This window comes from Argiope bruennichi, chromosome 6 (genome assembly GCF_947563725.1).
Source record: "Argiope bruennichi chromosome 6, qqArgBrue1.1, whole genome shotgun sequence".
Lineage (NCBI taxonomy): Eukaryota > Metazoa > Arthropoda > Arachnida > Araneae > Araneidae > Argiope > Argiope bruennichi.
In genome coordinates this window covers 114,072,901-114,094,164 of record NC_079156.1, presented here as the reverse complement: position 1 = coordinate 114,094,164, position 21,264 = coordinate 114,072,901, and the positions used below count along the sequence as shown (strand labels likewise).

At 29.7% G+C, this 21,264-nt stretch overlaps 1 protein-coding gene across 1 annotated transcript in view; it reads left to right on the top strand.

Moving 5' to 3' along the window:
• The first annotated feature begins 2,585 nt into the window (after window positions 1-2,585).
• LOC129972670 (uncharacterized) overlaps window positions 2,586-21,264 on the top strand; it is a 28,048-nt gene continuing 9,369 nt past the window's right edge. Inside the window, exon 1 of the mRNA XM_056086892.1 lies at window positions 2,586-2,734. Coding sequence (XP_055942867.1) covers window positions 2,710-2,734 — 25 coding nt within the window. The 5' untranslated portion in view covers window positions 2,586-2,709. The remainder of the gene's footprint in view (window positions 2,735-21,264) is intronic.

Genomic DNA, 21,264 nt, shown 5'->3' with positions numbered 1-21,264 from the left:
CCCTTCTGGAATATCAAAGAAATTTCCCATGCACTATTGCCGTCTAGACTTTCGAAGAAATAACTGTTATCATTTTAATTCTTTTTTTAAAGTAGGTGAAGGGGGGGGGGATAATTCTGCATTGAACAGTTCTTGACTAGATGAGAGGTGAAAATATCAATGTCTTTGTTAAAGAATTTCTGTGAAGAAAAAAAGGAAAAGAAGGTACATAATTTTTGGCAGCTCATGAAAAGAATTATGTTTACATTTTTGGTGCAGAAAGCAATATCTATTTTAGTAGTTGAGTAGAAAATTTTTAAATGTTAAATGAAGTTTTCTTAAAATATTTGTATTTATACAGAAAAATTTCAGAAACAATACTGAATCAATATAGTATTTTACATAAAAAAAAATTTTTTTATTTAGGCATCAATTATGTGTTTAGAAACAGTTTTATTTGTATTTATAGTAATTAAATTTTTATGCATAATCATTTATTATATTGAATAATTTTTCAGCTGTTTTAATTAAATTCAAAAATATAAATATAGCGTATAAAAATTATTTATTTAAAAATATTAATTGATATAATTTATTCCAGTTATTTCCTTAAGTTCTGACATTCTTCATTTTCAAAGAAGTTTAGGAATTTAATATCTTTTATTTTTAATATATTTTCAAATCTTTATCTTCGTTTCTATTTTATCTTTTAGTAATTCATATCTTTTATCTTTAACATCTTTTTAAATCTTGTATCGTTATTTCTATTTTATTAATAGAGTAATTGTATGTTTATATGTAATTCTAAATAGATTCGTTATCAGAAACAAAAAAAAATTAACGATAATTATTTTTAGTTTATAAGATTACATTACACCACACACATTTCGTTGTTAAAAACAAAGGGCCCATTTCTGGATTGAATAAATGGATTCCGTAGAATTTATATTTTAAAGGAAAAGAAAAACAACTAGGGCAAAGTATTAGAATGAAAGATACTAACACAAAACATGTAGACTTAAAATTTATTCAATATTGATTAAACTGCTATTTTATTAAAATATAATTTTCTTGGATTTATTTATAAATATTTTGAATTAATTTTGCCATTTTTCAATTGATTACACTATATCAAACTCATTCCTTACAATTTCTAACAGTTTGAATTAATATTCTAAAGCAAAATTAATTTTTGAGTGCAATTCTAATTTTAATAGAATTAGTAAATTATTTTCTATTTTTATTAAGCATACTAAATCGATTATTTCCTTGTCCTTTGGCTCGAAGATTTTAATTATATTTCAATCAGACATTTTAAAAACACGCAGATTTTCAATAAATCAATTTCTACTTATTCTAAATTAATCGTTTGCAAGAAAGGTATTAGTGATAATTTTTATAGTATCATACTGAAGTTAAAAGCAGCATACAAAAATCTTTTTAATAATTTATTCTTGTGATGGTTCTGGGTTTCTAAATTGAAGTTATAAGATTTAAAAGATATATTTTTTGAAAATATTTTTGCATAGATATAACAGTTATTTTATTTACATGTTATTTAAAGAATAAAGCAAAATCTTAATTAAAGAAAATGATGTTTTCTGATTGAAATATGATTAAAATCTCCGAACAAAAAGTTATTTAAATTATGTCTAAAAGTATATTTACTTACAAAAAAATTTCTCGCCCCCCAAAAAGCCACAGGGCTTTATTTGGCACTTATGATAAGGAAATAGTCGATTTAATATGTTTAATAAAACTTGAAAACTATCTCTCTTAAAGTTGGAATGGCACTCGAAAATAATTTCACTTTTAGAATATTAATACAAATCGTTAGAAATTATACTGAATGAGTTAGATATATATAGTTGAAAAATGGAAAATTAATCCAAAGTATTTATAAATAAAGCCAAGAAGGTTATATTTTGATGAAATGGTAGATTAATTAATATTAATCAAAACAGCTTAACTGTTTTGACCATATGCTGTAAGTGCATCGAATTTTGATTGTTGTAAGCAAAAAATAAACCATTCATAACGATTATAATTCAATATTAAAATTACTTTGAATACATAGATTAGTCAAGCATGCAATGGATTTCCATTTGAATCAAAATAAGAAAATATTCCCAAAATAGAAGATGTTATCTTCTTAGATAGTAAAGAAAATAAAACAGTTAAGTGGCTAATGCTTTTAAATAAATAATTTTTTAATTAAAAAAAAACTTTAAAAAAAATTTAGATTGTAACACGAAAGCATACTTATTCCCCGCATACTAAACTGTGTAATTCTCATTAGACTCATTCTATATAGACTCATTTTAGAACAACGGAAGCGAAAGAAAAATAATGGTTTTTTTAGTTAAAATAAAACAACACTCCCAAATTACCGTTTAGGTTGTTCTTTTTATATTCTGCTTGTCAGACAGCTGTCAAAAAGTTATTCGAAACAGAATTCATCTAAAGAAGAATATTTACCCTTTTAAAAATAAACTTTCATATCCGCAGGAAACCAAACGACTTTAAGAAGCCAATTTGTAAAAAATTCCTAAAGTTTTTTCGCCCGAAAATTATCGTTTGATTGATGCGTGTTGCGGTCGCTAGGGCTCAACCGAAGTCAAACGATTGGAACTGTCGTCTGTCAGCCCAGAGATGCGCTAACTGCCGAACTTGCCTCTCTTCACGAAGAAAAATCTGCTATTTACAAGTGAGTGACATCGCCCCGACACGATGAAAGAAACTGCAAGACGAACAGGTACAGAAAAATTTCTTTCTTTTCAGTTTTTTGGGTTTCTTGTTTTGGCAACAGGAAAGAAGCAAAAGAATTTCGTTTTTCAAATACAACTTATTTTATTTTGTTCTTTCTAAATTCGTATTTGTACTATTTTAGCTATTTACATTATATGAGATTCTAATAAATGACGGATCACTTATTCAAGCATAAATATTTTATATCAAATAATTAATAAAATATAATATTCTTAAATATAATTTTTTCAGCTATAAATCTTTTTAAAGCTCCTTAATAAAATATTTGCTCTCTTTTCATCTTTTTTGTATCTTGCTTCAACAATGAAAAACGGTCGAACAAATTTAATTCTCTAATCTATTTTATATTGTTCTACTCTTATTAAAATTCGAATTTTTTTACATCTGCATTTAATAAATTCGTATTTTAACAAAGCTGAAAATAATTATATGCTTGTTCATTTAGATTATAGGTGATAAATTAATCTTTATTAAATAAATTATGTAGATTCTAATGTGTGGCAAAGAATATATTAATGTTATGAAAAATCCTTATTTTCTGCTGAAAATAGTTTTGCTATTTTTTTAATATTATGTCTTTTAATCTATACAGGCTCTTTAATTTTTTCATTAATTCCGGACAAAAAATATTCATTAGTGGAAATTTTTAAGTCGAAATTATTTTTTTTTCGATTTAATAAAAAACATTTTAAGCCTTTTGAAAATAAATTCAGTATTGAAAATGTAAAATAGATGATTAATTCGAAGCAATTTTGTGATAGAGAACTAGTTTTTATTTGTGAATTTTGTATTCACAAATGCAGACTATATTTAGTTGTATATAGTTTTAGAGATAAAATCTAATCACTCCTAATTTGTTGAATATGGGCAGCTTATAATACAATAATAAACCAAGGTTTTGATCCATTTGATTTTTCATTATACTTATACAATTTGGTCTATTTTGTGTTAGCTTTTTATTATATTCAAGAAAATTTAATAATAATCTCAGCAAATTTTGATCTAAATCTATAAGTGTGATGTCAAAATAATTGTGACGATATTAATAATTAAAGTGAAATTTTTATTATCTTGCTCACTTATACATAGATAGATTATAATCTGACGAATTTGGTCCAAAATTAACACAGATCTATACTTTGGATGTACGGATTTTCACTAACATTCACTCTTATAGCATATTGCATTTTCGAGTAAACGAATGCACATATGTTCAGATAAACTGGTCGACAGACACATAATGTTTAATGAGTGTGATACAAAATGCTTTTGTAAATCTACAATTGTTGTAAAAATTTCGTCCAGTCTGTGCGTTTTGCTGTTGACCTATCTTTTTCATTTACTTTCATATGGGAAACAGAGTTATCAATGACAGATTTTGTTTTTAATTTAATATGATTTTTCGAATTTCGACCTAAACTGGATATGCCAAATTTCACCAGTTTAAGATTTATCGTATTTAAGATTGATCGAGAACCAGGCAGATAAATTTCCAAAAATGTTTCGTACGGACTTAAAAAGATTTAATACAAAGAGATGATTCGTCAAAATCTTGCATCGAAAGCTGATGCATTTTTAACATTTATAATAATATCTTTATAATATATTCCAAATACAAGAAAAAAAACGAAAGAATATTAAATAAAATTTAAAGGAAAATGCAATTTGAAAACGATTGCTAGATTCTTTTACAGCGCTCTTTGCTATCATAGTTTCGTCTTCTCATTTTAGATGTTTAAAACAGACTGAAGTGCATTTCTACTGATCAGTTCCCTTCATTTTTTTAAAAAATTAAGTAGTAAAGTGAATAAATCTGATGAGGAAGAATTTGGAAAAATGCATTTTGGGAAAAATCACGAATGCTTTCTAGTTTCTACTTTTCAGTCAAAATGTTATAAATGCCCAGATAGCATAGTATTAGCATACATCAGTTAAGAAATATTAACATTTGAAGTGAATTTAACATTTTTATTGAATCTATTGTGCCATCCTTGGCCATTAATCCCTGGGGTGTGGTACATAGTATCCAAAAATCGAATTTATGTTTTAAATTCGTTTTTTTCTACCGATTGAAACTGAAATTTGACCCAATACTACACTTGTATTCACAAAATCCCATGCCAGATTTTATGCAGTTAAATAATTCCATGTTTGAGTTATCACGTTTTTAGGTTTATAAATTTACAGAGAGACATACAGTCAATTCCTGGTTGGATTTGACTCAAAATTTGATTATATAGACTATAGATATTAAGTCTTTATACCGAATTTTATCCATCTAGCTCTCTTCGTTTTGTAGTTATCGTTTTTGCTTATATTCGAATAGCTGCTCAGAGTTCTTTTAAACGAATTTTGCTCAAAATCTGAAAGAAATCTGTAACTTTTATGTAAAGACCGTATACCTAATTTCATCCGTTTAGCTCAAAGCATTTTTGAATTATCGTCACAGACAGACGGACATTTTCTGAAAATGTGTTCTTCGAATTCAGGGAGATCTAAAACGTGATTCGACAAAATCTCGAGTTCGAATTTTTCGACGATTACTATACTACGTATGCGAAAAAGCAAAAAAAAAAAAAAATCTAAATTGTCTAAGAAACTGTTTAGTTACAAGATTCGATTGGAATGTGATAATTCGAATATGATTAATAGGGAATATGCAGAAATAGATTTAAATAATTACGTACAATTCATTGTTGACTAATAATAGTAATCAGTAGAGAAATGGAATTTTGTAGATAAAAGCCTTGGTTCTTCAGACCTTTGAAAATGTCAGTCAATCTTATGATCTACTTATTTTATACACTACAGCCATTTTTGATTTTATAGTCTCGTAACTCTCATGAGGTTTTTCATTACACCACTTTTTCATATGCATTGGATGCGTCGACATCTTAAAACTGTTTTTCAAACTGACAAACTTTCAGTCAGCCAAATAGATAGAAATCCGATGGCACTAGATCAGTATATGTAATGTAACGTCAACACTCCTTCGATTAGTCAATCTTTTGAAATACAACATGTGAAGCAAGTGTACTTGAAATATCACGATGAAATTTGATATTGTTTCGTGGGTTTTTTTTATTTCAACTTCTACAATTACGAAGTGCATGTTCATTTGTAATTCTTGCTTCACAATACAGAAAGTCCATGAAATTTTCTTCTTGTATTTTCCAAAAGAATGCTGCCATCAATTTGTTGTATGCTCTGATTTTTTTTTTCCGATGTGGAGTGCCTACATCTATTTCTTAATGAAATTCGTGCACTACATATTGACTTAGTAGAATGATCATGCTGGTTTACTCACAACAATTTGAAGTAAAAAAATAAGGTATAGGGGAGAGCGGTAATCATATACGAGAGTTAGCCCCTAAACTCCTGACGCCTGGGGAGTACCTGATTGACAGGTGATAACTAAGTTTGAGCTCTAATAATCACCGTTCACGTTACAACCCAATCCGTAGGAGTATATTCCATGCGGGTGTAAAAGTAATCTGACCGTATAATCTTAATATACTCACACAGGAAGCAAGAATTAGTCCAATATAGGAAGCTTCTTGTACCTATATCTGAAATATCCCCAGGTAGGATATGAGAACAATTGAACCACTCTGATCTACCCGAAGGCACATGGGTAAAGTGAATTATCAGGATACCGTAACAGCAGTACGAGGAATTAAGGTTAAATCGTAATGATTATCATTGGTCACGAAGCATCCCTCCTATAAGAGACACGTCCCATCATCGGCAGGAGGTGATTCAATCCCACACCTTTACTATACTCACCAAGATGTCGAGAACCAATCATCATACCGAAATGCACCCCGGAAGAGAAGGTGAAATGGGAAAGGACCAATACTTCTACCAGTAAAATCTTATTTTTTCTACGTTTATAATTACCGACAATGCCGTTTTAGACAGGCTAAACAGATAAAAGTTCAGAGCAATTTATTATTCAAAAGGGGGCAAAATTTACTTTACTGATATTAATTTGAATGTTGAACCACAACATTTATTGAAGTATATATCATAATATTAAGTAAGACTTATAAATAGACAATTGCCAATTTCGTAATAATACTTAAACATGTATATCAGGTTAAAAAAAATTATCATACCGTACAACCAATAAAAAAAATTCTAAGAAATGCGGTTATTACATGTTATCTACACTGTCAGATGATTAGAATTAATTTTTCGGTGCATTTCTTTCTAAATTAAATTAAACACAAAATAACAATAAGAAATGTCAAATAAATTACAAAATGTATATTTTATTGCCTTAATCTGAATATTAAGCATCCATATTATTACGTTTCAGCATTATATAAATAAATAAAATAGAAAAGTTGTTTTTTTTTAAATATGTAGTTTAAAATTTATCAATTATGCGATCAGAGATTTTAGTGGAAGGCGATGAAAAAAAAGCAGATTTTATACGAAGTTGTAAAGTGTTGAAATAAAATAGATTAATTTTTTACTCCTTAATTATTTAATTAATTATTTTCGTCATATCATAGGAATTTAAAATAATTGTAACGGCTCTAATAGAGTAGAGAAACAATTTACTTTAGGCCAGGAAGTTCAAATTCCTTAGTTGCTGATTGCTGAATTACTAGTGAATCGGTCTTACTTACCGATTTACAATGGATTGTTTTTTAAGCAAATATCTTGGTTAAATATTATCAAGGAGGTAAAAATTTTACAAATTTTCTCTTTAGTTAAAAGTTTTAAACAATTGCTGATTATCATAGAATAATAAAAACTGTTATTCAGAGTTTTCTTTACAAACAAATTCGGCAAATAATAAGCTTTGAGAAACTATTTTAGCATGTAAACTAGTTGTGGCGATTTGTGTGTGTGTGTGTGTGTGTGTGTGTGTGTGTGTGTGTGTGTGTGTGTGTGTGTGTGTGTGTGTGTGTGTGTGTGTGTGTGTGTGTGTGTGTGTGTGTGGAAGGTTAAAGAAAGGACCAAAAAAAGTTTAATTATCCTTTTTCACTTTCTCTTATACGTAGTACAGAGAAAATATTGCAAACGTCAAGAAATTCGAACTCAATAGTTTGACTGATCTCCACGTTTTAGACCTCCCCCTAGTAAAAAAAAAAAAAAAAAAAAAAAAAAAAAAAAATGGAAAATGGAAAATGTCCGCTTGTTTGTCTGTAACAAAGATAACTGAAAAACGCTTTGATTTAGACGGTTGAAATTTCGTATATGGCCTTTACACCAAATTGGTAGATTTATATCAAATTTTAAGTAAAATCTGTTCAGAGGATGTCTGTCTGTCCTGTTCTTCGAATGTAATTTAACAAGATAATTACAAAATGAAGAGAGCTAGGTAGGTAATATTCAGCACAAAGATTTAACATATATAGTGTAGACATTCAATAAATTGTGAACAAAATCCAACGAGGGGTTGACCGTCTGTACTTCCAGAAACTTGTCTGTACTTCCTGTACTTCCAGAAACATATAAATGCGATAACTCAAAAATACAGTGAGTTAAATATATCAAATTTGGTAAAAGATTTGTTTGTTAAAGAGCTACAAGTATAGTTTCTTGTCCAATTTTGGTTTAAATCTGCTGGGAAAAGCAAATCTAAAACACATATTCGATTTTCGAATGCCATTAAAAAGCCAGGATTAATCGCCATATGCCAGGGATTAATCGCCAAATACAGTAAAAATGCTAATTTCACGCCAAGGTTAATATTTCGTAACTATTGTACGCCATTGCCATGTAAGGAAATCTCTGGTATATCAACTTTATTACAGAGTATGCGAGAAAGTTTTTGGAGACCACTCCCACTGGTTTTTAAACTCTAGATTATTCAAATTATCCTGAAAAGAAATGTACATAGTTGAGAAATGAAATTTGAGCTTCGCAAAAAAGAAACTATAGCTAACATTTCCAAAATTTTGTTGCTGTTGACGTATTGTAAAATTATGAAATTTCTGCTAGAAAAACTGGAACAATACAATAAAAAATTGGGGAAAATTCCTTTTTTTTGTATAAAATGCATAATTTTTAACAAATTCATTCCATTTAAGCAATTTGAGTATTAAAACAGTTCATAAATTTTTCACCCCTTATGGAATTCTGCCCGAAATTTAGTTTAAATATATTATGTTTTCATGCAATGCGAAAACTCTTAATTAATTAGTCTTTTAGGATGGAATTCTTGGTTGGGATCATGGTCATAAAACAAGCAGGAAACTTCAGGTCGTTTTCTGCTTTTGCCACTTCCACCCTTACATATTTCTATAATTCCACTCCAGAATGATAAATTAAGAATGCATAAGAGCTACAAGAGTGCTAGATTTTTTTGTGGAGATAGACTGACAATCTATAAACCATCAATACTGAAACAAGACCTTAAACAAAATATAACTGGTTGTACCAAACGTTTTAGGAAGGAGGGGACTAAATAAAAGAGATGTTCTCGAAACTTTCTTGCATACTTTCCAATTGTGAACCTTGTGTGAAGCCCAAACGTTTGTGTGCCATTGGCGAGAAATTGCTACGAAATATAAATTTTTGGCGTGAAATCTAGCTTTTTTACTAAATCTATCGTGTAAATATATATTTTGGGCGCCCTTCACCCTCCCTCCCGATTGACTCCAAATGAAGACACAAAATTACAATTGTTGTCACAAGATAACATAACGAATTTCATCCATTTAAGTCCTCGAGTTTATGAATTATTGCGTTTATGTGCATGCGATAGAACAAACCGACAGACGCTTAAGCATTCGGTACATTTGGCTCGAAACTTTATATGAATTTATGTTTTAGATTCTAAAACCAGCTACCAAATTTTATCTGTCCAATTCTTCGTTGTTGCTGTTGTTTATAATGGCACTTACCATGGACAAGTTTGCTGATGAAATCAGCGACTTTTAAGCCAAGGGAGCGTTTCTTGTTTTTAGAAGCGCAAACTAGGGCCAAGAGTACGTCTTAGCTACTCACGCATCACATTCACTTACCCAACCCCTTTTTACGGATGGGGGGGGCACATTCACACATCTCACAGATAGAACAGACGAAGAACAACCCAGGACGCCCAGATCACGGGGAAGACACGCTACCCCATGCCAGGACGCCGGCCCAATTCTTCGTAAATGTAGCTATGGAGATCACTTTTATTCGAACAGACGTAATAGATTTCGTTCAAAGTTTTACAAAAATTTACAAATTTGGTCATATGCCAAATTTAATCCGTCTAACTCGAAATGTTCTTGAATAATCTTATTCACAGACAGACAGACAGACATTATGCCAAAAAATGTGTTTTTTGAACTCTGGAAGGTTTGAAACGTGGAGATTCGTCAAAATCTCTTCAATTTTTTGACGATTATAATACTTCTCTACACTTCCTATACAAAAAAGTAAAACCAGCTTGAATGATCGAAACTTTCTTTTATATTCTCCAATAAAGGCCATATACCACCTCCTCCTCCGCAAAAAATTGTAGACCTAGAATTCCTTGAATGATAATAGAGAGCGATAGTTCCGAAATATAGATAGATCTTTAACGAGAATTTGACGTTTTTGATGAATCTATAGCTAGAATATAAAATTTATATTTTTTGCCTGCCGATTGAAACCAAAATTTGACCCAAAACTACAGTTAGAATCACAAGATAAGATACCAGATTTCATTGATTTAAGTCACTGCGTTTACGAATTATTGCATTTACATAATAAGAAACTACAGACCGAAAGACGATCAACCGTCTGAGCGATCTGGTTCCAAATTTATATCCAGATGATAAGCCTTTGTACCAAAATTTATCTACTTAGCTCTTTGCCTTTTTTTTAGTCATCGATTTGCATTTTTTTTTTTTTTTTTTAGTTATGTATTCGAACAGCCAGACTTCCTGTGAATGAGTTCAAAATATCAGAAAAATCGTTAAATCGTCAGTCGACAATTTGGTTGTTATTCTATATGCCAAATTTCAGTTATCTAGCTCAAAGCGCTTTTGAGTTATCGGTGCTGACAGAGAGACACATATAACAGCAAAAATGTATTTTTCCGACTCAGAAAGTTCTGAAACGCTCAGGTTCGCCAAAATCTCGAAATTATTTTATTTTATTTATTTATTTTTATTTTTAAGAATTACAATATTCCCTTTATTTATCATATACGAGAAAGTAAAAAAAGGAAAAGAAAAAAAAGCTTACAATGGTTAAGAAACGAATGGACGTTTTGTTCAATGATAATGCATTGTGCTTAAAATATTCTTTGTTATTATTATTTATAAATACCCATCATTTCCACTAGATTTTACTCCAAATGTTTTCCCACAATTAATAAAAAGAATTTAAAGAAAAATGAAATCTTAAAACTTAGAGGAAAGTTTTTTTATATATATAATTTGAAATCAGTATTGTCAAAACAAGAAATATAAATTTGGGAGGCGAACTTATGCTTTTCCTTCAGACATTTATTTCCCCCGTTTGACTTAATGTCATATCATCCCACCAAGAAGCACCCTAAAAATAAGAATCAAAAGCTTTCGGTATAGCTGCGTGTGGGGTTGGCTACCTTCATGCCGATGAGGGGACTTATATCGTGTTCGGTGATATTCACTAGGACTCGATCACATTAACCGGCAGAGCGACGATGCTATGGCATGGCGGGCTCACTTTTTGGTTAAAGTATAATGACTAGAAAAAAATCAATAAACAATAGAAAGTTTTCCTTTTAAATATTTTTTACTACATTTCAAATGTAGGAATTATTTAGTTAAACCAACATCAAGTAAGTGTAGCCTATTTCAGGTTAATTCCTTAAAAAAAATTTGGTAAATGATATATAATCAAATCTTTACCCTTTGATGCGGAAGAAGTTATCTAAGATGTTCCAATAATTTTCTAGACAACAATTGCAAAATGTTATGCAAAACTGTTTCATTTCCTTGTTGTCAAAAGTTGTAAGAATTAATACAGCTTTTTGTACTTGTCGAATTCAAACAGAAAAGAATAAATTATTCGATGCCAATGCTCCCTAATCCTAATTAATGCCAATCGTATCTTATTCTTAATAAAGTTTACGTAAAGTAAGAAGATTAGTTTATGGCTCGCACATTGAGCAATCTCCATATGAATAAATATGAATAAATCAATAAATCGTTTGGGAAATTATGTAGTAGATTTACATGTTTATTAATAAATCGTTTGCATTCTTAGTTAACACAAAATAGATGTAAAAATCATTCGTAAAAGAATTTTTAAAAATCTCAAGAATATGTAATATAAAAAATATATATATAATTCGTCAAAAAAAAATGCTTTCAAGTCTTTGCCAAAAAGTGAAAATAAATCTAATAAAAACATTTTCATTTTTAGAAACTTCGGATAAAAAATTTATTATTAAATTTCAGTTTTTTTCATTGTGATAAAAAAAAAGAAATGCTAAATAATAATTTGACATAAAGCTTTTGAAGATTTCAGATTAATTCCAATTTACTGTAGTTTTTAATACAGGTTAAGTGAATAGACAGTCTAATTATAGCTTTATCTTTAGCAACAGACTCGAAAAAAATGGTAAGAAAGCTGGATAAAAAGTAATTAGAGGCTTTAAACTGTCAATTCTCGTTACTTTTCAGAACTGGATATTAATTTTGTAATTATTTCTCTGCCCTGGAGTTTTTTTTTTTTCCCTTCAGGAATGATGGAATTAACAAATCATTTCTAGAAAGACTTTTTAATCCAATTATCAGAAAGTAAAGTATTTATAAAAAAATGTATTCAAGAATTCCTTAATCTTCTTTTTCTATTTTAAGAAACCTGTTTTGTTTTCTAATTATATTTTTTGTCTTTGAAAAAAAATTCAAAGAAATTTCGAAACTTCTCGTTTGGAATATTAAAAAAAAAATCTTGCAAAATATTTTTTTAACTTTTAATTTAATTCGATTTAATTAAAATTTTTCCCTTTTTTTTTCTCCTTGTTTCAAAATAAATCAAAACAAAATCTCGATATTCGCTTTCATAAAAAGCAATCATCAGAAAAATTTAGGATAATTAATTTTTTTAATATCGTTTTTTCTTAATACAGTGAGCTATCACCATAAATAATTTATATTAATAGATTTCAACATGAGAATGTTTATAGCCTGGACAATATTCATAAATGGCGACATGTATAACGTAAAAAAAAATATTATTCAAAACGTTTCCCAGGTTAAAAAATATGTTTAAGTCTGTTAAATTTTTCGCATAGTTGCTTCTTGAGTAATAAATGCTCGCTAACAATGAAGTTTCAACATTTTTAATTAATTGAAATTTATTTTTTTCTTATAATTTTCACGCATATTAATCAAAACAACTATTTTTTTTTCACTTTTAGGAAATTTAAAAATTAACTAAATAGTAATAATTTTCTTAAATTTCTTTCGCAGTTTTAATAATTTTTACTCTCTCGTATACGTAGTATAGAAAAAGTATAGTGATCGTCGAAAAAATACGTTTTTGGAAAATGTCCATTCGTCTGCCTATTATAAGCATAAACTCAGAAACCCTTTGAACTAAACGTATGAAATTTGCTATAGGGTATTTATACCAAATTTGTATATTCCAATCAAATTTTGAGCAAAATTCACTCAGAGGAAGTCCATATACTCAGCTGTCCGAATATTATTCAATAACTACAAAGCGAAAAGAGCTTAAAGATAAAATTCTATACATAGAGGTAACTTCTAAAGTCTGGACACCATTCAAACTCATTATTTCTAAAACATTTAAACGCAACAACTCAAAAACGCAATGATTAAAATATATCAAATTTGGTATGGATTTGTAGTCGACTGGTGAAGAGTTATCTAAATCACAAATTTGATTTTCATGTACTATTAATCTCATGACAGGAATTAATCGCCAAATAACTCGCCAAGGATTATATATATTATAATGATAATAATATTTTTTTTTTCCTTTTCAATTTTTCTAGCTGGCAAAAAAATGTTTTGGAGCTCGGCCGATTTTGAGATTAAAAAAATAAAATAATACGTCGATATTAGTTTTCAAAATAACGACGCATGCGTGGTCTGATAATCACGTGATTGGTCAAAGCGATTTAAACTAGTTAATGACTTATGTTAAATTAAATAAGACAAAATAATGACTTAAAAAATAATAATGTTCTCACATGATAACATGAAATCTGTTATATCAGATTTCAATTGTTTTATCATGTGAGAACATAATTTTGCTTTGGTTTAAGTTTTTTTTTAATTATTTTTTTGAAATAATAAATTAAATGAATTAATCTTCAAAACAGTTCTTATTTCGATAAAGAAAACGATTTGTAAATAATGGTTATATCCGAAATAAGAAATGCATTTTGGTATTACATTCTGCACAACATGGAGATTTCCTTCAGATATAATCAGTTTTATTTTCTTTTGTGTTTTTTTTCATAGTAAATGAAGGTCACAGGTACATCACTATGCTGTACTATTAACTACCGCGTGCGGTTATTAAAACAAATTATTAAGAATATTAATATTAAAATTTTTTATCTTTTAAGTATGTAATAAATGCAAAAATAAACAAATTATCATCAGCATATATATATGTAAATTCAAAATTATTGCGAGAAAATATAAAAATTATTTAAGTTACAGAAAAAATAATGAATTTTATTATTTAGCTCCTTCTAATTTCTTAAAATTATTCCAAAGCAAAGAAAAAATATAAGATAATTAAATCCTAATATATATATATATATATATATATATATATATATATATATATATATATATATATATATATTTAAGATTATTCCTTTTCAAACAGCATTTCTTGTTCAAACAGCATTTTTCGACACATTAAAGATTTCAATGTTTGTTTTCGAAAGAAAAGTTCTGAATTGAATTAAAAGAACACTTAATTGCATTTGTATCATTTCGATTCTTATTGAAATTCACACTGGATTCTGACAGATTCAATTTGAAAAGGCTGTGCTGTCATTTTGTGAATACAAAAGTTTGTGTTATTTTGGGAAACAGTTTATTGACTTTTCTATAATGGCAGTTAATTTTCACCGTTTCCTTTAATTTCACGAAAATGCAGTTAAACAAAGAAAATGATAATGAAGTTGAATCAAGTGACAGCACTCTCACGTGACAAATGTAACAAAGCAAGAAATGTAACATCTAACTGCAAGTTATCTGACTTCAAAATGTAGTATTACACTCTTTACCTAGGGCAAAATTAGCTTCGATTTCTAGAATTAAATCAATGAGGGGGGGACACTTTGCGCGTCTTCTTTATTTTTTATTTTCTCGTCTATGATGTATGGAAGAGGAAAATATTTTAATCATCAAAAAATCTGAACTCAAGATTTTGGCGAGTTTCTACGTTTTACAGACCTTTCCTAGATCCCTAAAACATTTTGAGCCAGATGGATGAAATTTGGTATACGGTCTTTATAACAAATTTATATATTTCTATCAAATTTTGAACAAAATCCATTCAGGGAAATTATATCTGACCGGTTGACCGAATATAAGTAAACACAATAACTACAAAACGGGAAAAAGATAGATGAATAAAATTTTCTAAAAAAAGCTAGATGAAAAAAGATTTGTGTAGATTATGAAATCAAATTCATCTAAGGTTTGACCGCCTTTTGAACTTTATCTCTATAAGCTTGTAAATGTGATCTTCAAAAGCATAATAATTTAAACTGTGAATTTTAGTATGACTTAATGACTGCAGTTGTAGTTCTCTGTCAAATTTTGATTTCAATCAGCCAGGTAAAAGGCATCTAAAATACAATTTTCTTGTTTTTGTGCTTGTGTATTAACCGAGCACAAAACCGTTTCTTGTGCTTGTGTATTAACCGGTTAATCGATAAATATCGCTTTCTAATAGGTCCTTTTGTAACTACTGTTCGGGCCGTGGTGGCCTGGTGGTAAGGTCTCGGCTTGTGTGCCTTAGGGTTTCAGGTTCATGACCCGATTTCACCGAATAACCGTCGTGTAAGGGGGTCTGTTGCACGTTAAATCCGTCAGACCAAACGTCCTCCCGCTGGTGTGGTGTGGAGAGGTGGTGCCAGCTCAGGTGTCGTCCTCGTCATCGGAATGTGGTTCAAAATGACGAGGTCCGCCTCAAAATAGCCCTAGTGTTGCTTCACAACGGGGCATTAATATAACTAAACTAACTACTGTTCACCAATTTCATGCGGTTAATAATACACAAGAACATTTATTAATGAGTTTGCAATAAAGTTTTGGGATAAAGATTTTCATTCTATAAATTAATTCCATGTATTTTATTTATGTATTAAAAATAATTAAAAAAATTATGAACAACTCCCGAATCCCAATCAGTGTTCCGATTTTGCAAATTTTTATTTCGTTTGAAAATTTACACGTCTTTTCATGTCATCAGCGATCGTTTGCCTACATGTTTCTTCACTTAAAACACACTTTAAAATGTATTTAAAAAATTATTTAATTTCCAGAATAAAAATGGCACAAAATAAAATTTCTTTTTCGGCGAAAAATTCATTTTAAACTGGTTTAAGAATAGCTTTACGTCATATGATATTCCGAAATTATTAAGGAAAAACTTTAAAATTTCGATTAATTTTTAAAAATCTAATTAAATTTTAAGAAATACTATCTTACTAAGTAATTATTGCGTAAGGAACAACTACATACTACATGCGTTACTCTAAGTGCAAAAATATGCTATGTACAGAATTCTGGATGATTTTTGTATTATGAATGTATTATTATTTTTGTTTTACAATTTTTAATATCCAGCTTAATAACTGAAAAAAGTTAAAAATTAACAAATAACTGTAAAATGCTGAAAGTTAACTGAATAAGGCTACGAGCTAGATAAATGAAATTCGGCACATGCTTTTATCAGCAAGATTAAAGATCCTTATCAAATATTTTGAACCAAACTCTGCGAAGAAATAAATACTTGAGTTGAGTATGTCGGGTAAAACCGTAACAAACCAGAAGATTGAATTTTGAGTACATAATATTTACACCAAAATTATCTAATTTTTATTAAATTCTCAGTTGTAGATACTTATCTAATTTTGTGTCTGGAGGAGACTGCCTATTTATTTATTTCTGTAACCCATGCTTCATTACGATGACTTAAAAGCACATTAGATGAATAAAATTATTATCATGAAAATTAAATTTTGGACTTATATCAAATTCTGAACCTAATTAATCAATGTGAAGCGATCCAATATATATATTTGATTATATTCGTAATGCTACGAAGTTTAACACAAAACGAGCCATATTGTATGTTTATAGCAATCTTAATAATTTATTTTTCTTTTGTACATAAAAGTATGGACCTTGCACTTGGTTACGAAGAGTACTCAAACTTTAATCTTCCGAATTTCGTAAATTAAAGTTGTGATTAAAAGTATAGCAAGGGAAACAGGCACTTGTGTAATAATTGTATGGCACAGGCGAACAATAGTTATCGATCTTTGGCGTGCATTTAGCATGCGATCTTCAGCAATTTCTTTTCATAATTAATTATTGACATGCTATTAATACATAAGTACCAAAAATTCGAAGATGTATTTCGGTAGTTTTTTTCCAGACCAACCGAGATCAAAATTTGATATTGTTACAAGCCTATAAAGTTGCTTCCCAGCATGGTTAATTCTATCACCAGAAAGACTGATTTACAATCATCTGGATGCTGCTCGGGTGCCGAGTCAGTGATCTTAGAGCTTGGAGACAAACTTGGCGACAAAATGGTTTAATGCTGGAAACTTCGAGAATTTTAACAATCCATCCAATAGGAACTGAGATATGCCCAGATACTTCTGACTGGCCCAGAAGGTTCTCGCCCCGCCTCCCAGAAACTATAAAAAGGCGGCAGTCTGAAGCTGCAATGAGTGGTGAAGAGAATTGAAGTGTAGTTGGAGTCATAGACAAGTAACGAGTCTTCGAGAGGATATCGAAGCAACAGCGGAGTGCCAGCGTTGTGTGGAGCGAGTGCGGAATTGCTTTGTGCCGAGTCCTGTTGTCTACTGTGGAAGAAGCGTCGTGTCGTGTGTGTAGTAGCCAGTTGTGAGAAGTAGTTAGTCCGCAGCTAAAGCGAGGAGACAATGAGAATTTCAGCCGTTGGAGAGACCGTAGAGTGAAACTCCGAGGATCCCCTCTCCTGCTGGATTCTGTCTGGCCGCTTCGTGTGCTAAGGTCGATTACTACCTGTGGGCTACTGTCTGCTGTAGTGTGCTGTCCTGTGTTCGCTTTGGCTGTGAATATTTGTCGTCTATGTTTTCGTATTCATTGTGTTTAATAAACGTCGTTGTTGCTTTCTTCTGAGGCCTACTGATTGTCTTTTCACATCATACACCCACTACAGGCTAACCCGGTGAAATCTGTAACAGTATAGAGCTACAATTGCTATCACAAATACATATACCAAATTTTATTTATTTAGCTCATTGCTTTTATGAGTTATTGAGTTTACATGCATGCGAATGAATAGATGGACAGATGGTCAACCCTTTGACATATCTGAATTAAAATTTGATAAGAACCTACATTGTAGACATTTAACTTGTGAGTCAAATTTCATTCATTTTAGTTTCCACGCTTTGAATTATGACATTTATTGCATGCAAAAATACAGAACAAAATGCGAACTTCTTGAGGGAAATTTAATACGCATTTACCTTTTAAATACTAAGCCTATGTATCGAATTTTATCAATGTATGCTTTGTACATATCGAGTTCATTTGTAGTCGAATAGTCAGACAGTCAAACAGACAGACAGACTTTCTCTGAATGGATTTCATTCAAAATTAATAGAGATTTACAAATCTGATATTTAGTCCATATTCTAAAAATTTCATCCGCCTAACTCAAAAGATTTTCTCACTAATCATTTTCACAATCTGACACATTAATTCAAAAAGTATATTTTTCTGGTTCAGAGTGATTTGAAAAGTAAAGATTTGCCAAAATCTGGAGTTTGAATTTTTTAAAAAGAATACAGAACTTTCTCACTGTCTACTTCGTGCACAGGAAAGTAAAAAAGTATAATTAATATTATTACTAGTTAAAATTTTAAATCATTTAAAATGCTCATTCTGATAACCAGAATCAGCATTTTAAAACCGTTTCTCATAACCTGCTATCTTAGAAACCCTTAACCTCCTACTAAATGCAATCTATATCTATATCTATATCTATACTTATAATAAAGCTCAATGTGTGTGTGTGTGTGTGTGTGTGTGTGTGTTGACGCTCTACAGGCCAGGTCATTTGACATACAGCTATCAAATTTGGTACATGTATACCTTAGAGGTCGGGAATGTGCACCTGGGGTCCCTTTTTTTGAAATTTTAATTAGAATTTTAATTATTACTTAAAAACTAACTTTCCCGCCAAAAAAATCTTCCATTTTCCCCACCGCCAACTTTTTCGCCAAAATAATCTTTCATTTTCCCCAACGCCAAATGATTTAGGCTTTAGTTCTTTTTTTTCTCCCAACAGTAATGAGGCTAGGGTTAAGATTTTTCGGCGGATTATTTCAAACGATTCTGTTTATTTTCTTAATGTTTTATGCATTTAAAATTAAACATTGTTAATTAATCCATGTTTCAGATTCATTCTGAAGTACTTTTGAATTAAAATAACACAGAATAAAGGAAATTAAAAATGTATAATCTGCATAGCGTTACCCCAACTGGCGTAGAAAAATTCACGCATTTGCGTTACCGTAAAAGGCGAAGAAAATTCACGCATGCGCATTGTGTTCCGATTGTTGGCATGGCAACCATTATCAACGGACGATTTAAATTACTTTTAGGTTAGTTGTATGCTTTTGTAAGTAAATATTTATGTTAGTTATATATTTTTTTGTATATGCTTATAGTTTTAAGTACATCGTTTTTTAAGTAGTTTTTTTTAACCTGTTTTCAATGATTTAAATTATTTTTAGGCTAATTGCATGCTTTTGTAATTAAATTGTATTTATGTTAGTTATATATTTTTTGATATATGCTTATAGTTTTAAGTACGTCGTTTTTTAAGTAGTTTTTTTAAACCTGTTTTCGACCGATTATTTTAAACGATTCATTTTATTTTCTTAGTGTTTGATGCATTTAAAATGAAACATTGTTAATGAATCGATCCGTTCATGATGAATCTGAGAAAATTTTGTTGACAAATTCTTGAGATATTATATAAATTAAGAAAGATATTCTTTAGTGCCCATAAAGTTTAAACGCTCAGTGACTCTATTATCAGTAATCATATTATTAAAAAAAATGCTTTGTTTCAGTAAAAAATATTATTATATTAACTGCAGATTAATCCTTTACACTTTAATTTAAAGCATAAATTCTACGAGGGGTAACAGAAAATTAGAGAGATACATATCACGTTATGACTGAAGGCCTTTATAATATTATGAGTGAATTATATGACTATCAAAATTTGAAGTTTTAAAATATTTTGCTGAAGAATCTATTAAAGTTGGAATTGCATAAAATATTTAATTCTTAAAATTTTAACTAACATTAAGATTGGCGAACCGGCTGGTCGCCAAAGGCGGCTAGTATCTAATAAAGGGTGTCCCAAAATTAACACAAGATTTGATTTCACCACCATTCGTGCAGTGAAGTGTTGGCAACCTTATTTTTAAAAAATCATTTAAAAATTGATACCTTATTTTAAAAATCATTTGACAATTGATAGTTTAGGGTCAATAAAAATAGAGCGTTACACGATAGAACAACGTGTTTTCATTGTTGAATAAAATTTCAAAAATACTGAAAGCTCGGTCACAGTTCGAAAATTTGAGAATTGTCCTCCTAGATCGCGTTATTTAATATCATTGAATTTCTTTTTAGGAGTTATTTGAAGTCAAAGGTATATGCCAACAAGTTCACAAGCACACGTGCATTGAAGGAGGAATTTGAAATCTGCATCAACGAAATTCAGCCACATTTGTGCAAAATAGTCATCGAAAATTTCGGCAAAAGATTTCGTATGTGTCATCAAAACTCTAGAGGCCATTTGCCCTGTGTGGTATTCCATGCATAACATAATCCTGTGTACTTTACGATTCAATAAAAATATAACAATTTAAGGGGGAAAAAAGAATGTTTTTTTTTTATTATTTATTTAATTCAAATATTGCGTTAACACGTTATTCTGTCGTGTAACGCTTCATTTTTACGAACTCTAAACTATGAAATGATTGTTTTTTCAATAGGGTTGCCAACACGTTACTGCAGGAATGGTGGCAAAATCGACCCTTTATATATGCATGCCTGATTAGGATAATCCTGTTCCTGTTTGTTCTGCTCTACATTTAACGCTTTATAATTTGAATTTTTCTTGCAAAATAATCATTTATATTCCCAATGGGACTATTTTTATTATAATTAGAGAAAAATTAAAAATCCACTTGAACATTAAAAGAATAGATTTTGTGATATGAACGAGATGCATTGCGATAACTTAAGGCATAAAATAGCACAAAATCAGAATAGAACCTTTCACTGA